The sequence below is a fragment of the Pelmatolapia mariae genome, linkage group LG13 (genome assembly GCF_036321145.2).
Source record: "Pelmatolapia mariae isolate MD_Pm_ZW linkage group LG13, Pm_UMD_F_2, whole genome shotgun sequence".
Taxonomy (NCBI): Eukaryota; Metazoa; Chordata; class Actinopteri; order Cichliformes; family Cichlidae; genus Pelmatolapia; species Pelmatolapia mariae.
Window position 1 is genome coordinate 14369281 of NC_086238.1, and position 23844 is coordinate 14393124.

The window sequence follows — 23844 nt, forward strand, 5'->3', positions numbered from 1 at the left end:
TATAGTCACCTAAAAAGATGCACCTATTTGCTTTTCACAGATAATCTGTTTTGCTCTTTTTCTATATGTGAAAGAGCAAGCATGTGGTTTCTGGCCTATGGGATAGCTAATCAGTCTGATTACATGATGACGGAGGTAATGCCAACCAAGTATCCAGTCTAAGAAATAATACGGTGATATAAAGGTGTTATTACACTACATGCATGGAAAGGTCTGTGTTGATCTTTACTGACAGATAAACAGCACTCCTCAGATCTTTGAGGACAGTAATGTGCATGTTTACAAGAACACAACTGTTAACTGATGAGTTGAGATTACTATTAATAAAAAATGTCAAAAGGTCAGGTAGTCAAGTTTATTTAAGATTTTCCACTCAATATTAAAACAATTGTTAGCAACAAACTACTATTTTTTTCCACAATATTTTAGAGATGTTGTTAAACATTCCTCTAGCAACCTTTCATTTGATGTACAGCTCACAAATGTTGTTGAGTGGTTTTCTTCTTGTTTCTTGCCTCTTTCTTGAAAATGCCTTATACTCAAAGAGCACTTTTATTTCCTCTTTGCATTTTCTCTGTTCTTTTTTTTCCATGTTAATCTTTTCCCTTTTCTGTACTGTTCTCAGATATGTGTTTCTCTTTCCACAGTTGTCTGAGACCACATCATTATGGGATCACTGTTGCTGCTGCTGTTTTGGAAAAACTGTTTTACTTGCCTCTAACTTCCAGTTACTGGTTTGTTCTGTGAAAAGAGGGCTGCACACAGTTGTATCAAATCCGCAAAGGCTGAGGCTCCAGACACTGTGTTAACTAGTTTGGATAAAAGGTTTTCCATCTCTTTGAACAGATATCTGCATATTAATATGTTTTTGGTAACAGAAGCTCTTTGGTTTCCATCTGCAGACCAGCTGTCTGAGTTCTATTGACCAATCACATCTGAGAAGACTTTGCTTGCATACAGGATTAACCATCAGTGTAAGAGGCAAAAGAGGCATTAAATTAGGCAATGAACCATGAAGTATGGTCTCAAAACACCAGTGCTTTTTCTGTGCCTTCAAAATTTATCTGCATTTGTAAGGACTCAGGATGTATATAATGGGTTATTCATTATCAGAGCCCAGAGTTGGGAACTTATTGGGTATTTTTTAATGATGCGTTATTTTCGACAGATGATAAAGTGGCATTTGTTAACATGACAGCACATTAGCTCAGTGGTTAACTTTCAAACCTCACATGCCCCATCTGTGTTTGAATCCAGGGCTTTCTGTGGAGTTTGATGTTTTACCTGTACTTGTGCAGCTCTAGTTTTCAAAACAATGCCCATGTAAGCGCACACCATAGACTGTATATAAAAGATGGCCACAGCAACATCTTCCATTGGTTCGTGAACTTTACATTTTAAACCTTTGATTTTGGCTTTTCTGTCTGCACGTCTGTATCTTTAAACCTCGACATGCCCGTGGATAGAAAAGAGGATGTAGTGATAAGTTCACAGTTTCCTATAGTGCTTAAACTGCTCTGACAAATCTCACATTCGGAGATGTTTGGTTCAGAGTATACATTTCAGTTGCTAAGTGATTTTGTGCCAAGAGAATTTAAGAAATATGAACAGGTGGATTAGAGTATTCAGTAAAATGGAAAGTGTTTTTTTTTTCCATATCAACACCATCTGTCCCACTGGTTACATTTTTCATGTCTGAGAAGTATGTGACATTTCAAAACCTTAATCTTAAAAGTCTGGATGCTGTGAGTCATGGTTGCTGAGATCCAGTTACATTAAAAAAAGAGATGCAGCAGCGGGGAAAGAAGAATGGATACAGAAACAAATAAAAAAAAAAGAAAACTGAGAGTAAAGCTTAACAAAATAATAGGTTACTGAATTTTTTCTAAGAAATAACTTTTTTTTAGTGTTCAGTTTGTTTTTGAACTTTGCACTTGGATTACTTTCAGAAAGTGAGCTATTATTATTAATGAAACCAAAAGCTTTCTTATCTTATTGGTGCATGGCCCAGAAAGCTTAAACCTCTATTAATCTTGAATGCACTATCTCCTTTTTCTCCTTCGTCTGTCATCACAGTACCCGCGCAATGCTGTAACCTCAACAGTTTTTGGTAAACCTTGAATCCTGCAGTGACATAGTCCATTCCCCGTGACACTTTTTTTTTCTCTTGTAAAATTGAGCAGAGTAAAGATGATTTCCAGCGACCAGGTTTGGGTTCAAATAACATTCTTTAGACCAGTGCAACTTTAAATGTACTTTTTCAAATTATGTTGTTAATGTGGTAAGTCATGTGTTGTAATTTAATAACAATCTAGTTCCAAAATGTTTACTGGGATGTATGTAGTGGTAGCTTTATTGTAACGTATTTAAGACAGCTATAACTTTGAAAATGAATAGTAGTGTGCATATAAATAAAGACAATAATTTGAAAAAAAAATAGCAATATATGAACAAAATGCTAAAAGTCATTGAAGTGGCCTTACCCACCAGTTATCTGCACCCCATCACCAGTCAGGCCCACTCGCATCCTTATACAACCTTAAACTTTTCAGTGTCTCAGATAATGCTTTTGAGATTTTGGGGAAACAGTGCAAAAAAATGTTTGATGCTTTCAAAGGAAGGTGGAAGGATAACAATGCAATTTCACACCTTTATTGCTTTTCACTTTGCTTTTGTGTGAGATTACCGGTCACATGAAACACCCAAGACAGCGTCTCACCGATGAATTAAAAGACTGATTGCACGAGAATTGCACCAGACATGAGCCTTGAAATTCTTGTGCGTGGCTTGCCTTGTGTGAAAAAAAAGAACATGCATCAGGCATGCTTGGTGCAGAATGCATTAGCAATGTCTACTCTTTAGGGTCACAAGGGCTATAGATTTAGCAGGCTGCCACCACAATCAGGAGTGCACATCTGCACTGAGCTCTTTGTATTTTCATACTGTGGAAAATATAAGTATCAGATCACGTCAACTCCTATGAAAAGGAGAAAAAAACTACCCTCCAGTAGAGGTGTAAATATATTACAACAACTCCTGCTGAGACAAGCATCAACAGAAAAATGTTATCATGTTTGTTCATCACATTCATAAGATGTAATTCTAAGCTATGCCTGACCTTTTCTTTACTGTTTTCTGCTACTGAGCAGGGGTTTTTTTTGTGGTTATTTTTTCATTTTTCAACTTTTACGTGCCTCACTGAGAACAACCTGTAGTGCTAGCATGCCTGTAATTTACACACCAGCAATTACACTCGGTTACCAGTGTCCAGCAGTACAGTGTTTTCAGTAGTTATTGTCATGGAGGACATTCATCGTTAGAATTTTTGGTTTATTATATCAGCTTAATTGTCAAAACAGATATTTAGCTTTCACTCAGAGAACTCAAAAATAGTATGAAATGCTCTTTTCCATTACAGTATAAAATACAGTAGACGACGTCACGTACAGTGGACTTTTAATATACAGGCATAAAAAAGTGAATGTGAGCTACTTGATGAAATAGTTTGATAGGGTAAATTGAATTTCTGCTTGATAAATGGGCATTAAACACCCCTGGATCCGGATTCAGTTTGATCTACTAATAACAACTGAAGTGACAGCCCCTGATTAGCCGTATTCACGATCTTTACGCTTGATCCGCTGCAATAATTCAATTTTAAAAAATCGATTTTAAGATCTGTAAGCTTACACACTCGTATACACACGGTTAGTTTGCTTTAAAGACATCACTTCGTGTGTTTAAAACCATCCTTGGCCGCTTCTGTGCGTCAATTAATCAAGCGCATCAGTTTCACGAGGTTTAGCTCCAAAGTTGCGTGTGCCATAAATGTCCGTGGATGGATGCTTGTGTTCGCAGAGGCGCTGTCCACGGTACTGCATTCAGCCCCTCCCCGGTAGACATCACGGAGAGACACGTGATACTCTCTGTCTGTGGCTCCTGACAGTCGCTGGATAAGCTCAACAGGGAAACCAGATTGCACCTTCTCTTCCACAAAGATAACTGGATTTTCGCCCCGCGCTTCTTCCCACTAACCACATCGTGGGTTTGATTTTTTTTTTTTTTTTTTTTGTAGTTCTGTTGTGTTTTTATTAGCAGAAAATACACTTGGAGGACAGAATATTTAAGGTAATTTTTAAACCTGTGAGATTTTTTTTAGGAGTTAGAGTGAAAGTGGACCCGTCTTTCTCGCTCTCTCTCCTTCTCCCCCCCTCTCTCTCCGCTCTCTCTCTCTCTCTCTGTCTCTCTGGCTGATGCTGCGATTCACTTGAAAGCAGATCTTGATGTGAAGGTTTCGCTAAAGAGGATTTGGAGCATTGGATTTCAAAGAGACAAAATATGGACAGTGCTGGTTTAAAGGAGCTCAGTCCGCGGCGCCTTGCATGAAATCGCGTTTCTTCTCTTGTGACAACTATTAAGGGTCCCGTAGAAGTAAAGGTGCACGCGCAAAGGTAATAACAGCGCCTCATATTGTTTACCGAAGAATTGTTGTAGTTGTGAGCGACTCGATAAAAATGCCGCATGGACATAAAATAACACACTTATTATAGTGAGCCCGTTGCAGCTGCCGTGCATGGCAAATGTCAGGATATGGGGCATGTTATTGATGAGATGATGACGGCGAAAAGGCAAAATACGTCAGTTCAGACGAGGATTATGCTATCTAATAGTTTAAGCATGATCATTAACACGCCGTACTGATCTTCATCACAGTTTCAGTCTATTGATAAGATGCTCCAGTCTGTGGAAAGTGCAGGCAAGTAAATCAGATCTACAGCGGTGCAGCGGTTAGAGTGCAGTGGTTAGAGTGTCTTTTCCCCCCTTCATCTTCTTTACTTGAAATGCAAACTAATTGCGGACCTTTGGAATCGACTAACTATTTTTGTTTTCGTTTTACTGCATTATTCTGCTCATTTTGATATTTGAAGGAAAAGCGGGATCTGGCTCAAAGTCCGTGTGAAAAATAGGGACAAAGCTCATAGTATGAAGAGCATTTTCTGGGTTCTGACTGAGACCCAGTGGAAGCCCGGCTGGTATGACTTACACAGACCGACCATTGTGCATCAAATGACGCACCTTTTCTCTTGTTAGGGCTTCAAATGAGAACTGGACAGGGGGAGCCTATATCGGAATGCTGCTGATAAAGCGATTGCAGAAGTTTTAACGCGTACAAGCAAAAGTAATACTCTCATTAAGAGAAAGAAAAAACGACGTAAGGCAGCTATTTTCTTATTTGCGTGACCGAGATTTTCTTTGTAATTTGTTTTATTAATGCCGACCGCTGGGCGTGATTTCTTTCTTTCTTTCTTTTTTTCTTTAGATCACAAATTATAATTTACTCGTATTTCCTTTTCTCTTTAGATTGCGTGACTATTTCATTATGGAAGGACTGCATTTTAACGAGAATATTACAGATATTGTTTTCCTACTTGGTCAATGAGATCAAATAATGTGTCTATTCTCTGATATTGTCAAGAGCTGCCGTTTGCTTCCTGGAAAGCCCTAGTGATCTTAATCTAATGACATAGCTTGTGTTTGTTGTAACAAAGGCCTCGCTGGATATAAGTCCCTGACTGGCTGTGCTTTTTGCCTTATCACAGCATTAATACTGGCTTTTGATTAAGGCTTTGACCAAAGTGGATTTGGACATGGATACGGTGAAATACTGATGCTACATTAAATTTGCTTTTCTTTTGCAGAGAGCTTTGAGTCTGGGGACTGCCTTGACAGACAGACTGCTTCTTTTGCTGAGCTTATCAGCCAACGTGGCTCCATATGGCATTTTTTTCTCTTTGCTACAGAGAATGCAGGGTGAAAAGCCCTGAGCAAGGCTTCCAGTTACCCGCCAAAGAATGTTGGCATGAACATGAAGATTAAAGCTGCCATTTCAACTCAAGTGAAACCGTGCACACACTAACTGGCACCAGAAGGGACTGTTCCGTAATTACATAAATCAGACCGAGTGTGCCCAGTGGATATTTGAATCTCTGTCCCTTTGCTCTAAATAACCATGGCAGAGAGGACCTTTAAACAGTTCAAACTATTTTGGCGACAACAGTGAGAGGTTTGGCCAGTGGCCTGGACAGTATGAGGTAATGGTGTTTGCTCCAGGATACAAGTGTTGGCCAAGCCTGTTGATATGCAAACATATTAGACTTGTAGCATTTAATCTTTTGTCTTACAATGCATCAGTTTACACTTGTGTGTCCATGTAGACAGTCAGTTACATGCCAGTCTACTATCTCACAGTCAACCCAGCTTATTTTTTTTTCCTTAAGCTAAAGTCCTTATAAGTACATTGAATTCTGTAAGTCCTAACTACAGCCCACAGAATTTGAAATCAAACAATGATTTCACCAAAGCCACATGTTGCCCATATTATATGGGTTGGGCTGCTCATTTGTTGCTTTGTAGAAATAGGCACTTGTCTAGAATTTACAGGTGCTGAGGGTCAGTGGGCTAGATTTCCGGTGTGGAATGCATGTTGCGAAAGTGAAATGAGCTTCAACATGAAAACAAGGAGTTCCCATGGGCTGCTAGTTTACTTTGATGATGAGGGATTTTGTGACTTTCTAGAACTCCTCATACTGAATGGTAAACTCAGCCTTCGATTCTCCATCTTCTGTGCGGAGCCTGCGACTGTTGTATCTGACACAGCGGTCAATGACAGCCAATGGCACACAGTCACTATAAGGAGAAACTTTAAGAACACTACCCTAATGGTGGACAATGAGATAAAGTGGGTGGAGGTGAAGTCTAAAAGACGGGATATGACTGTTTTCAGCCATTTGTTTGTTGGTGGAATACCACCGGAATTACGATCTGTTGCACTACGTCTGACATCAGCTGCGGTCAAGGATCAGCTGCCTTTTACTGGATGGATAACAGACATAAAGGTCAACAACACGGAGTCTGTAATGATTAACAGTGAGGGTGTCTTAAATGACCTCTGTGGTACAGCCAACATGTGCCTAAATGGAGGAGTCTGCAGTTTAATTAACAACGAGCCAACGTGCGACTGTTCTCGGACAGGCTTCCAAGGAAAGGACTGCAGTGAAGGTAAGGCTTTGATTTAATCTGAATCATACATTCAGTACAAAGTGTCCAGTGTAGCCTTTACAGTCAACAGGAAGTTATGAATAATTTGGCTGTTGCAATTACTATCCTCCATAAAATTACGCATTCCCTTCCTCTATTTGGCTAAAGCCATATGTTTTCCTTAGTCATATGATGTGTGCCATTGATCTGCAATACAGCTGTTTGGAAAGACTGAATCTCCTGCTAGGCCTCATTAGCAAAACATTCTGGTGTTCTTCATCCCCAAAGGTGTCTGCCATTCTTATCAAATAGGTCTTTAGGGATTGGTTGACCTATGAAAGATCTCCAATGACTTACTTTTCAAATGGAAGAGCAGGGGTAATCATCTATGCGTCTGATAGAGTAAACAGGAATGACATCATTGAATGCATACAGTATAAATCTTTCCAGTGATGAGAGTATATTCGATCTAGTATCTAATTATTGTATTGTATCCATATGATTTTTTTGAGAAAACACAAAATAGAATTGCAAATGTAAAATGACTGAATTATGACCTTTAGCAGAACCATGTGCAAAATGTATTTATTAATACTAACTGCTAAAAAGTCAGCAGGATAATGAAGGAGAATAAAAAAGATTTTGAGAACGTGCAAACTGATCGACAAAGAGAACACAGGGTTCTTTGAGGTAGCGAGAATACTATCACTCTGTCTAGTCTGTAAGGAAAACGTATGAGTGTTCAGAGCATTTAGTGCAATGCTTCCCACAGGTTGGCAGCTTATTGTGATGCTGAGGGGGAGGATGCTTGCTGGTCAGTCAATGGGGGAGGGATTTTAACTGTTTTAAACGTTATTCGTCATGCTCAGTTAAATACAGATGAATCTGAACCTATTTTAACCTATTTTAAATACGGTAATGATGCTCACGTCTAATTTACAGCAGATTTCATAAGATCGTGTATCTTTATTCAGGCACATAAATCTTTTATTAACAATGAGCTTATTAAGGCACTACTGGATAACTTACTACTGCCACATAAGATATTCTCATCAAATTGCCCTTTGTCAGTGAGGCAAAGATGAAACATAACATCTTCATATAGCACCATGCTTTGTGAACAATGTTTTATTTTTCCCTTTAATCGGGTCTTGTAGATGTTGTAGATGGTGTTAATTAAACAAGAAGTAGCACAGCCTTTCACTAACCACATGCACTGACACATAGAATAATTGCTGTAGTTCACTAACAGACATTTAAGTGTAAATGTTACTTAGTCTACTTTAAATCCATGACAAGTAGTGTTGGCTGTGTTGCTGTGCTGCAGAAAGAAAATACAAATAGATCCACAATTAGAATGCGACAGTAAATATCTTTAAATATGTCATTATTGTTCCATTTTCTGCTCCTTTCAGAGCAGACTACAGTCTATAATCAAAATTCTTTGATTGTAACAGTGTCACTATGTATTGCTGTAATTTAAATTTTTAAATTTTTTTTTTTTTTTGCAGTATTGTAAATTACATTTCAGTACATAGATAATTTTTTTTTATTTATTTAAAAATTAATCCAAAAGAAGCATCTATTCAGGGAATCTCTCATCTGGGTTTATTAATGTGTCTTTGACCATTTTTCTTGCTACTGCGCCAAAAAGAGCTGTGAATTCAAAATAGCTCTATTATTTCAGTTTCCCTAAGCTGACGAAAAGCTAGCGATTGTGTGCAGCCATATTTTTTTCTCATTTCATGCTGGATGCAGCCTGACAAAAGGCCCGTCTTGGAGAAAGCTGGGATTCTTTTATACAAAATGCATAGGCACTGATTAAATCTTAAAGTTATTATCTTATCACAGGATACGACTCTTTAACAACAAAAGTAATAAATTAGCAAATTAGAAATTACGTTCATAAATTTAGTTTAGCCTTGATACTATCTCTGAAGTTCAAATTTATTGGTATTTATTGGAAGAGTTGATTTATAAAACTCCCAACACACAACATTTGTAAGGCTAATGTGTAATTTGCCAGATTTTTGGAATTTTGGGACTTGGAAGTTCTATACATGGAGACTTCAAATGCAGTATTTTAGAATCCCTGCAAAACAAATCATTAAATATCTTTAAAAACAAAAACAATGGTTTATATAAATTAAAAATGATGATGAACCCACTTGATTCTACCTTAAGGATTCATTCTTAATTTAACATTCCTTGATCTATGTGGTTAATTTACAGATTCATATTCCAGTGTTTAGGGATTAAATAATTACTTTAAAACTGTGTTTGATAATTTTATACAATACATCTATATTTTCTTTGCGTGTGTGTGTGTGTGTGTGTGTGTGTGTGTAAGTGTCTCATTAGTCGAGAATTCGGGGGAAGAGATTTTAATATGCACAGCAGGGTGGCTACTGGTGTTAATAGTTTTATACACATGCAATAGCTACTTGTTTGTGTTGTTTATTTTTATATGAGCGATGAGCAGCCATTATCGAAAGATGTTTGTGTATTAAGTATATCGCAGCAGTAGCAATCAGAGCGATTATAGTGATAAGTTGAAAGCTTCCTAATAATGAAAAATCCTTTAAAAATATGTTGTACATACAGCCATAAAGGGGCTTTGATGGGGTGAACATAGTCTAGTAAGTGTGTCTGTATCTTAGGGGGAAACATATCTAAAGGAAAAACTAAAAGCTGAAAACAAAAACTCTTTGATTTGATAGATGGCTACTAATTTTCTAATTTTAATTGCAGAGCAGGGATAATAACAAATAACTTGAATGGAGAATTTGTTATTCCCTTCAATGTAATCCGCTTGAGCAGCTCATTCTGACCACTTGCTTGTACATCTGTGATTCATGCTTGATCTCGCTCACTGTGTCAAAGCTGCAACACTGACAAGTACATTTAATTTAAGGGAAAAAGAAGTAGATGTTTGAGCCAAAAGTTCTCCCTGAGATGTGCCAGGGTGCTGCAGTATAATCTATTGCATAGGCAGTCTAACCTTGTGTAGCAAATTTACAGCAAACAAAGAAACTGACAAGTGGTCAGTGGTCATGACTTGATTCTCCTTTTGAGGACTTGGTGACTGAAGTCTTTTCCTTTGAAGACTGTCTTTATTTTATTCTGGATAATAACGGGCGACCCCACTGTTGTCACCAGTGATGTTGGATACCATTTGTTTGATAGTTGCTCTCCTTGATAGTTTGAGGTTCATGGTGAAATTGCAAATATACACTAACAAGCCCTTCCAGCAAGTGCTCTAAGCCAGAGCACTGGAAGCAGTGCATCACTGCACAAGGAGACAACCTTGAAGGGGATGTCAGGGTATCGCATTTGCTTTTTATAGCCAATGTCTCAAAACTTTATAACCCACAGTGTATATTCGTGCTGCAAGTTACTGAACCGAAACCCTGAAGCTACAAGCACACACCATTTATTACAAAGTATAGTTTATAATTTTATGATTATAACAATGACTTTAAAAGGCTTTTTTCAAGAGCAGATGCATAACATCATCAAGTAAATATATTGTCTATAGTGAATCCATTGATCTGGTACTATATAGTGGTGGTAATCTGTCACAACACCAAGGGTTACATGGAAGCCAGATACCAAGCCACAGCCAGCCGATGGTTACTCCACCAATCCTACCTTAATGACACGATTAGTCAGACAGGGCTTGAGACCAGTTGATGTGAATTCACTGACTGGTTAATAAGTGGTTTTTGGAGGTTGCTAGCTGTTTCTGGATGAAATTGGTTGCAAAGAGAGTGCTACACCAAAAACCTTCTTGTGGTTGCTTTGGTCAGCAGTAGATTGCTGTGATCACCCATTATTTGGATGTAAGATGCCAACTTATCTGCAAATACTCTGCATTTACTCCTTGAGCAGTAGTAAAACTTGAGACAGTGTGAGGCAAACTTCCCTTCAAATAAAAGTTTTGTCTTGCAACGAAAACATTTCAAACGGTGAAAAGTTTGACTGAAACACTGAAAGGTGTTCCATTTTCAGTTTGCATCTCATGGTTTCCAAGTGTTCGATGTCCTCTGTGCAAGCTGCTAGCGACCACAGAAGCCTGCTACTAGCCAAAACAGTCACGGGTAGGTTTTTGTTGAGGCACTTGCTTTGTGAGCAAGTTAATGCTCGTGACTATCAACAGCCTTCAGTGAACACTTGCCAAAAGTCTATGGAATACACATTTTCCCTAGCAACAGGTGGTTACCATGTGGTCTAGTTCTGCATAAATATTGTTTTAACAATCATTTCTTAGTGATTGTCAGTAACCACCTGCATCCAGTCAGGGAATACAGCTTTTTGTCTTGTGACCAGTGGTTGCCAGATGGTCGCCGATTGGTTTTTAAATCTCTGTGAATGGGGTATTGCATAAATATATATACAATGCTTTAATTTACCTACTTATAAGCATTTAATGATTTAATTAGTGCTAGATTTATTAAATCTGTGAAATTTGAAGGACTCTGGGGTTTTGCAGGTCTATAAACAACAAATAATTTCACAAAACACATAATACTTATTTGGACTTCTTACAAAGCACATTTAAGCAATAAATATTTAAATAGTGAAAACACATCATTATAATAATAATTTAGGTAGTATTGATGGAAATAGATGCAAGGTCCACATTTTATCTAACACCGCCTTGTCCCTATGCAGACTTTGTCACAGGTACATCCTTTCATAGAGAAAACCTCTGAAAACCCTCAAGGCAAACCTCTACCATCACCATGACCGGCTGTCAAGCACTCCACAATGGGATTGGAACACCTGGATTTCTCCTGATGCCTTTAATGGCTAATCTGCATTTAACTAACACACTTTCTAGTTATACTGGCAAAAATTTACCAAACACTTTATAATGACACATTCTGCAGATCTAGCCTCGGTATTCATTTAGAGTTATGTTTCTGGCTAACCATCAAATAGAGGAAATTGTTCTGTTTTATGTTCACTAGTTAATTTGTTTTCTGTTTGCTGCTGAGCAAGTACTGGGTTCAGCATAGCTTTTATACCAGTTCCCTGCAGCTGTTGAGGGCCAAAGTGAGATAAGTAAAACTGACTTAAAACATTAAAGTTGTGGTCTGCGGACCTTATGGGCTTGGCTAGTAACTATATGTGAAGTCATCATTTTAAATGATTTTTTTTTTAAATTTATACATTATTGTTTCATTTTAAATATCAAAATTTGATAAGGGCAGCTATTAATACTATACAAATAATGACAGATTATACAGTCTCAAGAAGCTCTAAAGTAAAATAACTGACTTCTACATTTCCCTCACATATGAGTTCAAGAGCTAAAAATGTTAGCTTTTGATGTATCACATCAAGAGGAAAAAACCCAACAAAATCCCACAAAACAAGCAAACAAACAAAATCTCCATTTACCTTAAAAGTCTAAATATCAGGTTTGCCTGAAAAAAAGGATTTGACATTTACTATCTGATAGATAAACTACTGTTGGTCCATGCTGACCTCATTGTATATTAACTGTAAGCACTTACATATAACACTTGATAACACTAACTGCAGTGAAAAATGACAGTAGTGCTTCAGGTTTAACTCCTACTATCAACCATGCTGAAACTCCATGAACTTGTGTTACTTAGGTCCCTCTGAAATAAAGAATGCTGCACTGTACCTTTGCAGGATAGTATGTTTTGTGGCAAGTACAGAGAATGTTTCCCAGCCATATTAAATACACATGCTTTCTTTCTTGCTTCCTCACCATTCTGAGTTTTAGTGAGGAGGTAAGTCACAACCACAGCAAAAAATGTGTGCAAGATTTTTATTTATTTAGTTTTTAAATCACACCAGAGATTTAAAATAGTTTTTGAAGCTAGTGTTCTACTGTACCAAGAACACTTCTGGGGAAAAAAAAATCCACACACACAGAAATAAAAGTGCATATACTAACATATCGAAATTTGTTCTTAAAGCTTCTGCAAGTTTACCTATTGTGCACACATGGATTTAACTATAAAGTACATTGAAGTTTAAAATTTACCCTTCCATTAAATAATCTAAAAGCTGTTGTATTACTTTGATCAGATGAAAGGATTATAGGATTTGCCACCGGACCTGTCAACTCTCCTCTGTCCAACCACAAGTGTGCACATAACTCTCTCTCTCCTGCTCTCTTTCTCCTCGGTCTCTCTCACTCCAATTCACACACTTGCAAATGCACACACGCACACAAACACATAAACACAAATCCCTTTGATCGGTTGAAACAATTATTTAAATGCACTTTTCGATGGTCAGTATGCCCTTTTTGTTTCTCATTAAAGAAATAACATAGATGCATTGCATAGCTCCATATTTTATCCTGATAAAATGGAATCATGTTGTTTATCTCATCGTACATTAACCAACCATAAATCTCCCCTGGTACAAAAAAAAAAAAAAAGTAGGGCAGACTCCAAGTAAGACTGCACAGCATTTTGTTTGTCACTTTGTATATTATGTAATTTAAAAGATAAGTCACATTATCCGGGTACAGTGAGTAACTGTGATTGCCTTGCACTTTCATATTGTGATTTTAGCTGATAGCATAGCTTCTGGGCTTCTAGGTGAAAATATAGTTAGACATCCTTGAAACTAATGTCACTTATAGGACAAACAGTCACAAAACATAAGCGCATTTATTAAGCTTCTATTACATGATGGCGCAGTACCAAAAACGACTGTAGCCTACAGTAACTGAAATAATGTCAAACCTATTTTGACTTTTGAACAATCATCAACTGTGACGGTTTTAATTCACCAAAACAACAGTGTCAAAACAGATTTGTGCATTACTGATTCATTACAGAAGGAAAGTACTGCAACACAACACACGCAGGAGATACACTATTCACATGCTCATTTAGGTAGATGCACAATATGTTTTGCTTGCTTGTTTTTTTTATCCATGTCACACTCTTTGTAGCTCTTTTTTTACCTTAAAATTGAATCCTGGTTATTAGTATTTCAGCTTCCAGGTTCATCCCCTAGATATAACTTGGATAGACATGGCAGTGGCAGTGAAACCTTTCCTGGCAATCTTCCCACAGGTAATAGTGTGATCCCAGTCTGTCTGCAGCCACTGAAAATAGCTCAACGTTACTTGTGTTTGTAATACTGTACCACCTCTAATGAACTGTCTGTGCTGATCTGGAAAGTTTAATTATCAACATAATGTCTAATTAAAATGGGTACAGTTTCCTTCAGTTGATTGAATCACAGGTTAATTTATATGAAATGCATATTTGTGCATTATTTGAACCTTTTTTTTTTAATAAAAAAAATGACACTGGTTCTGGGACTAGATCTGTCTTATACTCGTTTATGCCATATTATTGTCTACTAAAATATCCAAGAAAGATTTCAGATGTGTGGCTCTATCCCGTGGTTACACCAGAGGTTGTGTTTTGCATAACATATGACAGTTGTGACTATCACCTGCTGTAACGTCACTGGGAATAAGCTCTTGTGGTGCATGTGAATGTCTACAGTCGAGATTCTTGCCCGAGACTTTAGAACAGTTTGTGTTTGTTATTGCAGTCCTAATGTAATTACAGTGTTTGCTTTGGTTGATTGCACTGGTGAATAATGCATCGATATGGCACAGTCATTTGCAGAGGGTTGATCCATTCAGCAGAGAAGAAGCAGCAGCAGTTGTGTCTTTGACAAAGAGACAAAGACAATGAGTTTTATCAACAACTTTTTACCCTTTAATTAGGTTTGGATGTATAGGCACCTTGGATTGGTGATAAACACAATGTAAGCTACTAAAGAGTTGGTCTGGTCTGTCATTGAGTCTATTCTACTTGAAGACGGATAGGCTTCTGTGTTTTGGTGCTGAGCAATATTTTAGTGCAAAATCTGGCTGCCCTCTATGCCAGACGCACTGTGGCATGAAGTATCTCAGCAGGTAGGGCAGCTTTTTAACACTATCTATTTGCTTCTGGATGAGGAACTCAATAAATTCACAGTGAAGTTTCTGTTTGTTTTACACTTTGGCTTTTCGCCTAAAGCCCGTACTGCATACTTTGAGCCAAGTTGTATCCTCTTGAAAAAAATTAACATTTTGAAAGCAACAGTGGAGTGGAGAAGTCCATATGGCAATAATGGGTAACTTGATTGAAAACTAGCATGTTATTGAGTATTTAACAATAATGCAGAGGTACACTGCACAATAAATCAATGAGACCAGAAGATTGTAGTGGTAGAAAATGCAAATGTGCAAATTATGATTAAAGACTTGGTGATACCTTCATTGTTTTTGGGCATGTCCAGACAGAGTTCAGTTCAATATACTTGTTTACACAATACTGGCTTAATATGGCAAATATCTTCATTTGACATCAATTGAGTTTTGATCAGCTTTAAACAACAACAGCGATTCATTCACATCTATGCGCAGATAGGTGCGTATGAGAATTTATGACGAGCCATACAAAAATACTTTTAAATGCAAATGGAAAATATAAGTAAGTAAATATAATGTATTCAAAAAGAAGCTTGCGTTTGAGACTAGAAAAGCAGCACTATCATTTGATCAGTTGATTTATATTAATGGCCCCATTGTGAAAATGCGGTTTAAGAATTCAGCAGCTTTTCTCATGTTCACATTTAATATAGATTTCATAGGAAGATGAATTTGTAATTTGAGTGATCACTCCCTTTCGGGCATGTCTGTCATTGCTTAAAAAAAAAACAACAACAAAAAAAACCCCAACATGTGACTGTACTGTATCTCTGAAAGTGTCATTTTGTCTAGAGGCCTCCTGCAGCTTCACTCAGACAAAAGCAGATTAATAGTATACTGCTGTCTCTGACTCCAAAGACAGATATCGGGATCAAAAGATTAGAGGGATTTTCCCGTAGGATTTTTGCCTTGTTTAAATACATTTGCTCCTGACTGTCAAAGGGTGTTTGTGAAATTCTTTGACACCAAACTCCTCCTTTAACGGGATTCATCCTACAGCACAAATAAACACATTCAAATTTCCATGTCACACACACAGACACCCACACATGCAAACTTGTGTTTAACTGAGCTACACCACATGTTTCTTATCGGAGCATATTAAGCTGGCATATGGAAGTTACAGTATATAAAATGCATAACATATTGCTGTTCTGCTGACATGCAATCACTACCCTGATTATGCAATATTGTCTCATATGTGTATGAGATCTTGCAGATATGTGGTGTTCCACACACATATATTTTTTTCCTTATTTTCACCACTGGAGATCTTTTAATACCTCGATGTAAAAATATATTTCAATTCCCATAATACAATTCATAGCATTTTCTATATAGTCTGGATGACTTGAGCACCCTCAAACAGATATAGAACAAGAAGGGTACTTCTACCTCTCCTGAGGCCATATACCCTGTCCCACGGTTTTAAAATAAGTGAGCCGAGACAGACAGACAGAAAGAGAGAGAGAGAGGCAAAACTGATCACATATCTCTGCCTTGGTTCTCGCCTTCATGCAGGAATAAAACTGCTTAGAAGCAAAACTCTTTAGATTCCAGACCCTAGATGATATTTTCACTTTGAACATAATTTACCTTTGATGCTGCTGGTTGGGTGTCGTCAGTCACGAGCGGCAGCTGAAATGCTAAAAACAAGGCAAAAATGCTGCGCCGTAATTTGAAATCCATCATGCCGGCGATAGAGAGAAGACAAATCAGTTTTCAGGGAGAGTTTTCATCACTTCCCAAAAGAGAGTAAAGGTTGCACAAATGAACCCATCTTTATGGTAATCCAGTCTACATCATGTGTTGAAGTTCAAGAGGCAGTCTGCATAATGTTTAAAACGTCTTCTTGAGTCCAAAAAACAAACAAACAAAATGTAATATGAACTACAAATTAAATAAAAATGGGATTCAAATGGTAACTCAGTCAGAACAGATCACTGGTTTACACTTTCGCTTTGTGACATTTTTGTACAGTTTTGTCTTTTTTTGCCACTTATAATGGAAAAGGATGTAGCTTAATGTTAACAGTACTAAGAGCTTAGCTGTGGTTAATGCTCGGTGCACTTTATTAATGTTTTTTTTTCTAACTTTAGCTTAAGAGCCACTCTTCAGATAGGGATTTGCCACACGTCAACAGTGGCAGCTGCGGCAACTAGTTTCTTTAAGCAACTGCTGTGCACATTTTCTTAGAAAAGATGCGTAGTGAGCGTTGGCATATCTCACTTCAGCATGAAGCTATGAGCCCTGTCGCAATAAGTTACAAATATGCTGAGCCTATATACATACAAACTTGAAGTTTACATTAATTTCTTAATTCCTCTGCTTGGACTAATACTCCTGCATCACAAAAAAAAGATTGACTCTACATCTGTAATGCTATCCTAGATATCTTCTACCCTGGGATTAAGGTTATTAGAATTCTGTATAAGCTTTTCTGATTATCCTCTTGGATCATTCCAGTCCACAAGATGTAAAAGAATTGAGAGACCCCTGAGCACATCTGCTCGCACAATCCTCTCTTTTCGTCTGTCTCTTTGGAAATATCTGAATTGGACTATATTATCCACCTGCCATCTGCCTGAAGTAAATATGCAGCTAGGCATAATACATCACAATTTCATTGATTAGGTTCTTTTCAAAATGTTACCATTTCGGGAAATTTTTCTCCTCACTGTCTTACAAAGGGTTTGATAACAACACCATCACCCCTCTTGTATCAGCCCAGTAAAGAATATGGTACATCCAGCAGCTACTTAGATTATAGGTCAAACACTGGAATTAGGTTAGCCTGGCTGTATCCAGTGGCACCAAAATCTGTCTGCTTTTATATTTTAAGCTCCTAAAGTTTGTCAGATGTATTTGTGCTCTCTTGTGCCTCCTTCAAGTGCTGTGTATGTTCCCTGACTGTAAGAAGGTGTTACACGACATATTGCAGAGAAGGCATGTCTTAAATGGTACCAAACACTGACAACAAAGTGTAAAATAAAGTGTAAATATAATATGTCTTAAAAGTGCGAAAATATTAGTCCAATGTGGGAATCAAAATCTAACCTCTTAGGCAAAGGTTAGTGTCACTCCTGCCACCTTTTTCCTTCAAAGATATCAGTGAATTAAGAGATTATATTTTTTAGCTATTTTGAGTTAAAGGGTTAAATGTGCTATTTAACCTATTCTGGTCTCTGCCTGTGTTGAGGTGCCCAGTGTCAGCGGGGCGATACAATAAAAAGGTAATATGAACAGATCCTTGCCTGGAAAGCATGCATGTGCCTTGCGAGCATCTGAGATAGTGAAGATATAAATTAGCAACAGCAGAAATATCCACAGCTGTGGGCGCTATCAATTTCCATCAGAGTAGCTGGTCACTCTGCCCGTTTCCTCTCTCTCCACACTTACTGTTGCTTGAGAAGGATAATGGGGTAGAGGGTAAGCCGTGTAATGCCACTAACACTCCTCTGGTAGAAAGATGCATTAGGCTTGGCTGTGCTACTAAGAGATGAGCCTTCACTTACATTCATTATTCTTGATTTGGTCTAAATTGTAATTTAACAACAAATTGATCCTGTGGTAGTGCTGACCTTTGCTGCAAGGCTTTTACATTTTCCCTTAAAATGCCTGCGTGACGAGGGATTTTAGAACAGCCTTCCTGCTACTATTTTTCAAATTGACAACTGCGCATTGGGCCGGGAATGGATTTGGTGTCTTTTGTTCTCTGTTATTGGATGTGTGGTGATGACATTTAGAGACGAATTTAGGGAGATTTCATAGTTTTTCGTGTTATGTATTGAATGCATCGAAGCATTTGAGCAATTTTACACATTCACTTTACTAGTCAAGAGAAGTATTAGTCAACGAAAACAGTTGTATAATATGTTCTGAGGCTCTGGAAGGAGATTTGAAAAGAAAAATAAATAAATAAAACTCCCTATTCTACTCTTAAATATTTATCATACACTTGTTTTGGATATGGAAAATGTGAAAGAAGTAGAGTTGTCACAGTACTAGAATTTTAAACTCGATATTGATAACCAAGAAAAATACTCAATAATCATTTTCAATATTATGTGGGGAAAAACAATATTTACGTTATCTAAGCTAGTACTGTGCCTCTAGGGGGACTTGACACCATGTTTTTAACTAGAGTTGGTAAGCTAGGCTGCCACTGTTTCTGTCTAGTTGCTGGTACACATTTCTCTGCTTCTTGTCTGGGTCGTCTCGGACTTTAAAAGAAATGTAACACTTTTTAGACACAAATAACTGTGTTATCCTGTTAAATTAATACTGTCTATTAATGTTGGGCATTATTAAGATGGGCAGGACTCACTTGCTGCCTGACATTTGGTGCCTAGCTCCCATTTTAGCGTTTTAGTCATAGCCGCTAGCGACTTCCATAAGAGATGGCTTATGGAGCTACAGGAAAACTTTTAAAAGTTAAACAGCTACTGTTAAAGTTTGGGCAGGTCAGGTTAACATTTGTGATAACTGTTTAATACTAATTAATTAATACAATAATGTTGTTCAAACTCACCTCTCAGTATTCCTTATAAACTCTTGTTTAGCGCTAACTAGTGAGGGCGAGGCTGTGTGTGTGTCTGCCTGTCTGCAGAGTTGTGGGAATTTTTGTGTCAACAGGAGGAGGCGAAGATGGCGCTGTTGGTATCAATACTATTGCAAATGAGTATAATACTACAGTAATTTTTTAATATCGATGGGTATCTCTGTGTAGATTTTGACAACCCTAGAGAGAAAAGGCCGTTTATGTAGTACTACAATAAATGAGTTACCTTATGGGAACTGTGGGAGCTCAGACTCAAAGGTCTGTGAACTACCTGAAGAGGTACTCAGGAAAATCCTATTCAGTCCAAATGGCATCTCTCAAGAATAGTAGATAGCGAACAGAAACCTGTCTTTATTTGTGGTCATGCCCCATCGTAATTTCCAATGTTGGCAGTCAGTGAGTGAGCTCCGGGATTGACACTTTTCACTCTTCTTGTACTGAGTAGCCAAGATGCTGAACTTTAGACCGTTGCAGTTTACTGGCATGACATGTGGTAGTTCATCATTTTTATATATAGTATTTTTGAGCAGTTCTTTAAAAAAAAAGCAAACATTTGACAGTTAAAGTTCTCTGTGTCTTTGTTAAATGATGTACAAATACCCACAGAATTTTCAGCTATGAGACTTTTTCAGTTTCAGGTTTTCCACAGTGAATATTTGCTGCTGACCTACTTTTTCAAAGCAAAACTGGCATGATAAACTACTTCTTTTTGTGGATATGTAAAATGGAACTGAACGGCTTCATTATGAAATCTTGCGTTCTTAATAATTCATCTTACTGAACTTTATTTAACATATTACTTTATTTAATCATGCTGATGGTATACTTTAGATATTTTACATAATGCTCTTATTTTAGTGACTCTGTCACATCATAACTGACCGCTCTACCCAGTACGCCCAATATTCCGAGACAGAACTATGTTACATAAATAATGACTGCATGAAATATAAATGCAGAGCATTGTGGTGTCATAAAGCAACAGTATTCTGACTTTCACATTACCATTTTAAGCTTTTTAGAGGAAAAAATCCATTTGTTTATGAGCTGTTAAATATTTATATATAGGTTGCAGGTTTTTTTTCTAATTTTATTTAGCTATGATTGTGCATAGTCTTTAAGGCAATTTAGGGCAAATAATATTATTTATTTTCCTGCTGTGGATCATGGTAACAGCAGACTAAATACAGACAAGGAGGTGTGTGGGGGTTGTCAGCATAAGAGCGAGGGCATGCAGTTGAACCTTTACTCAGCCTTCACAATTATGTCTTTATAAGCAGGCTCTAGCACTACAATAATGGTTGTTGATTATTTTTCAAATGTCTTTGCAAAGCAGAGAAAAGACACGAAACACAAATATTTGACCAATTTCCTGAATGCCTTTGTAAATTTCTGTGTATTTTGCTTAGTAAGCCAAAGGGATTCCTTAATCATCCTTAATGAGTCCTTAATCATACGTGCAATCTAAAAAAGTCAAAGACAGAAAACATTAAAACGCTGTTTTTCAAAAATATAGTATCCTTTTAACAGGTGCACTTCATACAAAGCTAAAACACTGCAATGCTGATGACTGTAAGCACAGATGACAAAAAGCTGATTCAGGCAGACATGATCTTATAAAATTGTCAAATGGCAGAGAAAATGAATTATATCTATAGCTGGATGCTGGGTCTAGTGAATGTGACACATGGTCCTTTATGTGAAGTGCATTGTCACTGAGATCCTGCCAAGACTACTCAGCCAACTGCATCCAGACACACTGTAGAGACACGAGTGCCTTAATGACATTTTGTACAGCTAGATGACGGCACCTTGTGCGTTGAAACAGTGGACAGAGAATTGTTCGTTTTCCTTTCTATATGTCTCACTTTATATTTAATCAGCTGTCACAGTTTTGAGTTCACAGTCAGGAGGGTCAGGATTCTGTAAAGGGTCAGAATAATGTCTGCAGGAGGCAACGAGAAGAAGAAAATCAATTTATAGATTTATGTCCAATCCTTGTTGCTGTTATCCTCCAGATGTTTTATTCAGTGAGGCATTAACTTGAATAGTAATGTAATTATTTTCCATGAGCCATACACCATGTGCATGATCAACAGCGTAAGACCATCAGCGATGCAGATCGTATGATAGACAGTTGAGTGCATTTTGGTGTAGTGTTACCAGCACAATAGCACTGGGATCACTTTGTCAAGGGGATTAAATGGATTTACGTCTCTGGATTAGAATGTAACCAGCTGGGTACATTTGTGAAAGAAAGTTTGCGTGTGTGTTTGTGTGTGTGGGTCAGAGAGAGGCAAAACATGGCATGTTTTAATGGTTTCTGTCAGTTAATACTGAAGTTAAAGGGAAACTTCTTTTCTACTAAGCACCTTAAGAAACACTGGATCCCCCTTCATGCTTACTAAAGATTTGATTCATTAACTTTGCTCAAACCTTTGGACAAAATTTGCTATGAATAGCTGTTAGACTTGCTCCCAGTATTCAAATCCAGATGTGGCTTAGAATTACACGAGGATAACGTGCTCACATCAGATTTAATATAAGAATATGAAATGCATGCCTCTCCAGCTTTACTTGTGCAATAACTATTAATAATTATTTCTCGAAATCATTTCTTAATTTGATTGTGAACATCATCATTAGAGGAAGGGAATCACTATAATAGAGTGTTAATTGTGCAGTAACCCTACAGGCTGCACAATCTTTCACAAGCTACCAAAAATCAGTCCTCCTGCATAGATCACTCACCGAATTTAAATGTAATGCAACAAAGACTGCTATCACTGTATTGCACACCGCAGTGAGTCAATTATTAGTTACCTGTTAGTTATTGTGGCAAAATGTTTCAGTCAATGTTGGTCTTTGGGGTCTTGACATCAGCCAGTGTTCTTGTTTCTTTCACTTTTCTCATGCAACTGCCAGCTTCATGCTTGCCTTGTCAGAATGCTTTTTTTCAGCAGCCTGCTTCTCATTTTCAAGCAACGTTTTTTGTCAACATACTGCATGCGTGTATATTTTTTAAAGATTGGCTCTTTTCACAGAGGCCACTGTGACATGTCAGCGGAGTAAACACAGATGTAATTGATAAAACGATGGCCCCGTTTAGTGCGCCTCAGCCATTTGTTTGAGCTCTGGCCCATCTGGTTGGAACCGGTCCATAATTAATTTGATTAATTACACCTGTGTTTAGCCTGCGACGGTCCGATCAAAAAGGCCCCTCTGAAAATGACCTATAGAATCTCATTTATCTAAATGTCCTGTATTTTCTTAAATTTGTAAAGCTTTATCCACATGTGGCTACATTTTAAACAAAATTAAACCATTGTAAGGAAAATGCACAGTTCAGTACTGAAGGACAAGGATAAATGAGGCTCTAGTATAAGTTATACATATAATCAAAAATATTTCAAATTCCATCAAATGAAATCAATCTAAATTTTTCAGAAAAATGATATGGTCATATTATACAACAAGTGAACTGTTTAATTGTGATAATTTGGATTGATTTTGTGTGCATGGTGTCTGATTTGGAATGGGAACCAGTGGTGATGGTAAGTTTGGGTCAAAATAAATCTGGGCAAGAAACCATATTAAAGAGGTAGGAGTTTATTTAGCAGCGGTCCCTATTTGGTCGCATGGTTATTGTAACTGGATTGATCACACAATCATGTTTCTTTGTCTTCTATATATATACATTGCATGTTGGTGTTTTCATGATTTTGGTTAATTTTTTTTATCCAAAGTTAAAAGTCTAATAATTGTGTTCTCATCACATTTATTTATTTTCTATATTTATTTATTAGATCATTTTGTATCTATCTGGTGTTACATTTTAATGATCAAATATTAAATACTATTGCTATGTATCAGTGATGAATAGTACTGCTGACTGATTATATATTATTATTCTTTTCATAGGAAATGTGTGGGTCCTTACACATCCTTATGTGATTATTTTTGCATGTTTCCAGTCAAATCATTTTGTTAAACTCATTTATTTCCTTGCTGTTAGCATGTTTTCTGCACTTGTTTGCTATTAGTTTACCAGCATATACTTCTTCACCTATATCTTTCATTCGAGACCGATTTCACATGTCAGTTTTAGGTTTTTTTTTTGTTTGTTTTTTTCACTTCCACAAAACTCACATTGTTTGCCAAAAATTAGTGTTAGGAGAATTTCATCCGGGAGGCAATCTCCTTTTGTATTGCCCGTATGTGGTCACTGGTCATTGCCTTCACTACTGTGACCAAT

The 23844-nt window shown here is 37.3% G+C and overlaps 1 protein-coding gene across 27 annotated transcripts in view; it reads left to right on the forward strand.

The window, feature by feature from the left end:
• The first annotated feature begins 3975 nt into the window (after nt 1–3975).
• LOC134639848 (neurexin-1a) overlaps nt 3976–23844 on the forward strand; it is a 253513-nt gene continuing 233644 nt past the window's right edge. For 25 of the 27 annotated variants that reach the window (XM_063491307.1, XM_063491310.1, XM_063491321.1 and 22 more), the window contains exons 1-2: nt 4257–4451; nt 5700–7059. In XM_063491307.1, the coding sequence (XP_063347377.1) occupies nt 6348–7059 (712 nt within the window). In that variant the 5' untranslated portion in view covers nt 4257–4451; nt 5700–6347. Of the gene's footprint in view, nt 4129–4256; nt 4452–5699; nt 7060–23844 lie in introns of those variants that run through there. The other 2 variants (XM_063491308.1, XM_063491329.1) reach the window with 2 other exon arrangements.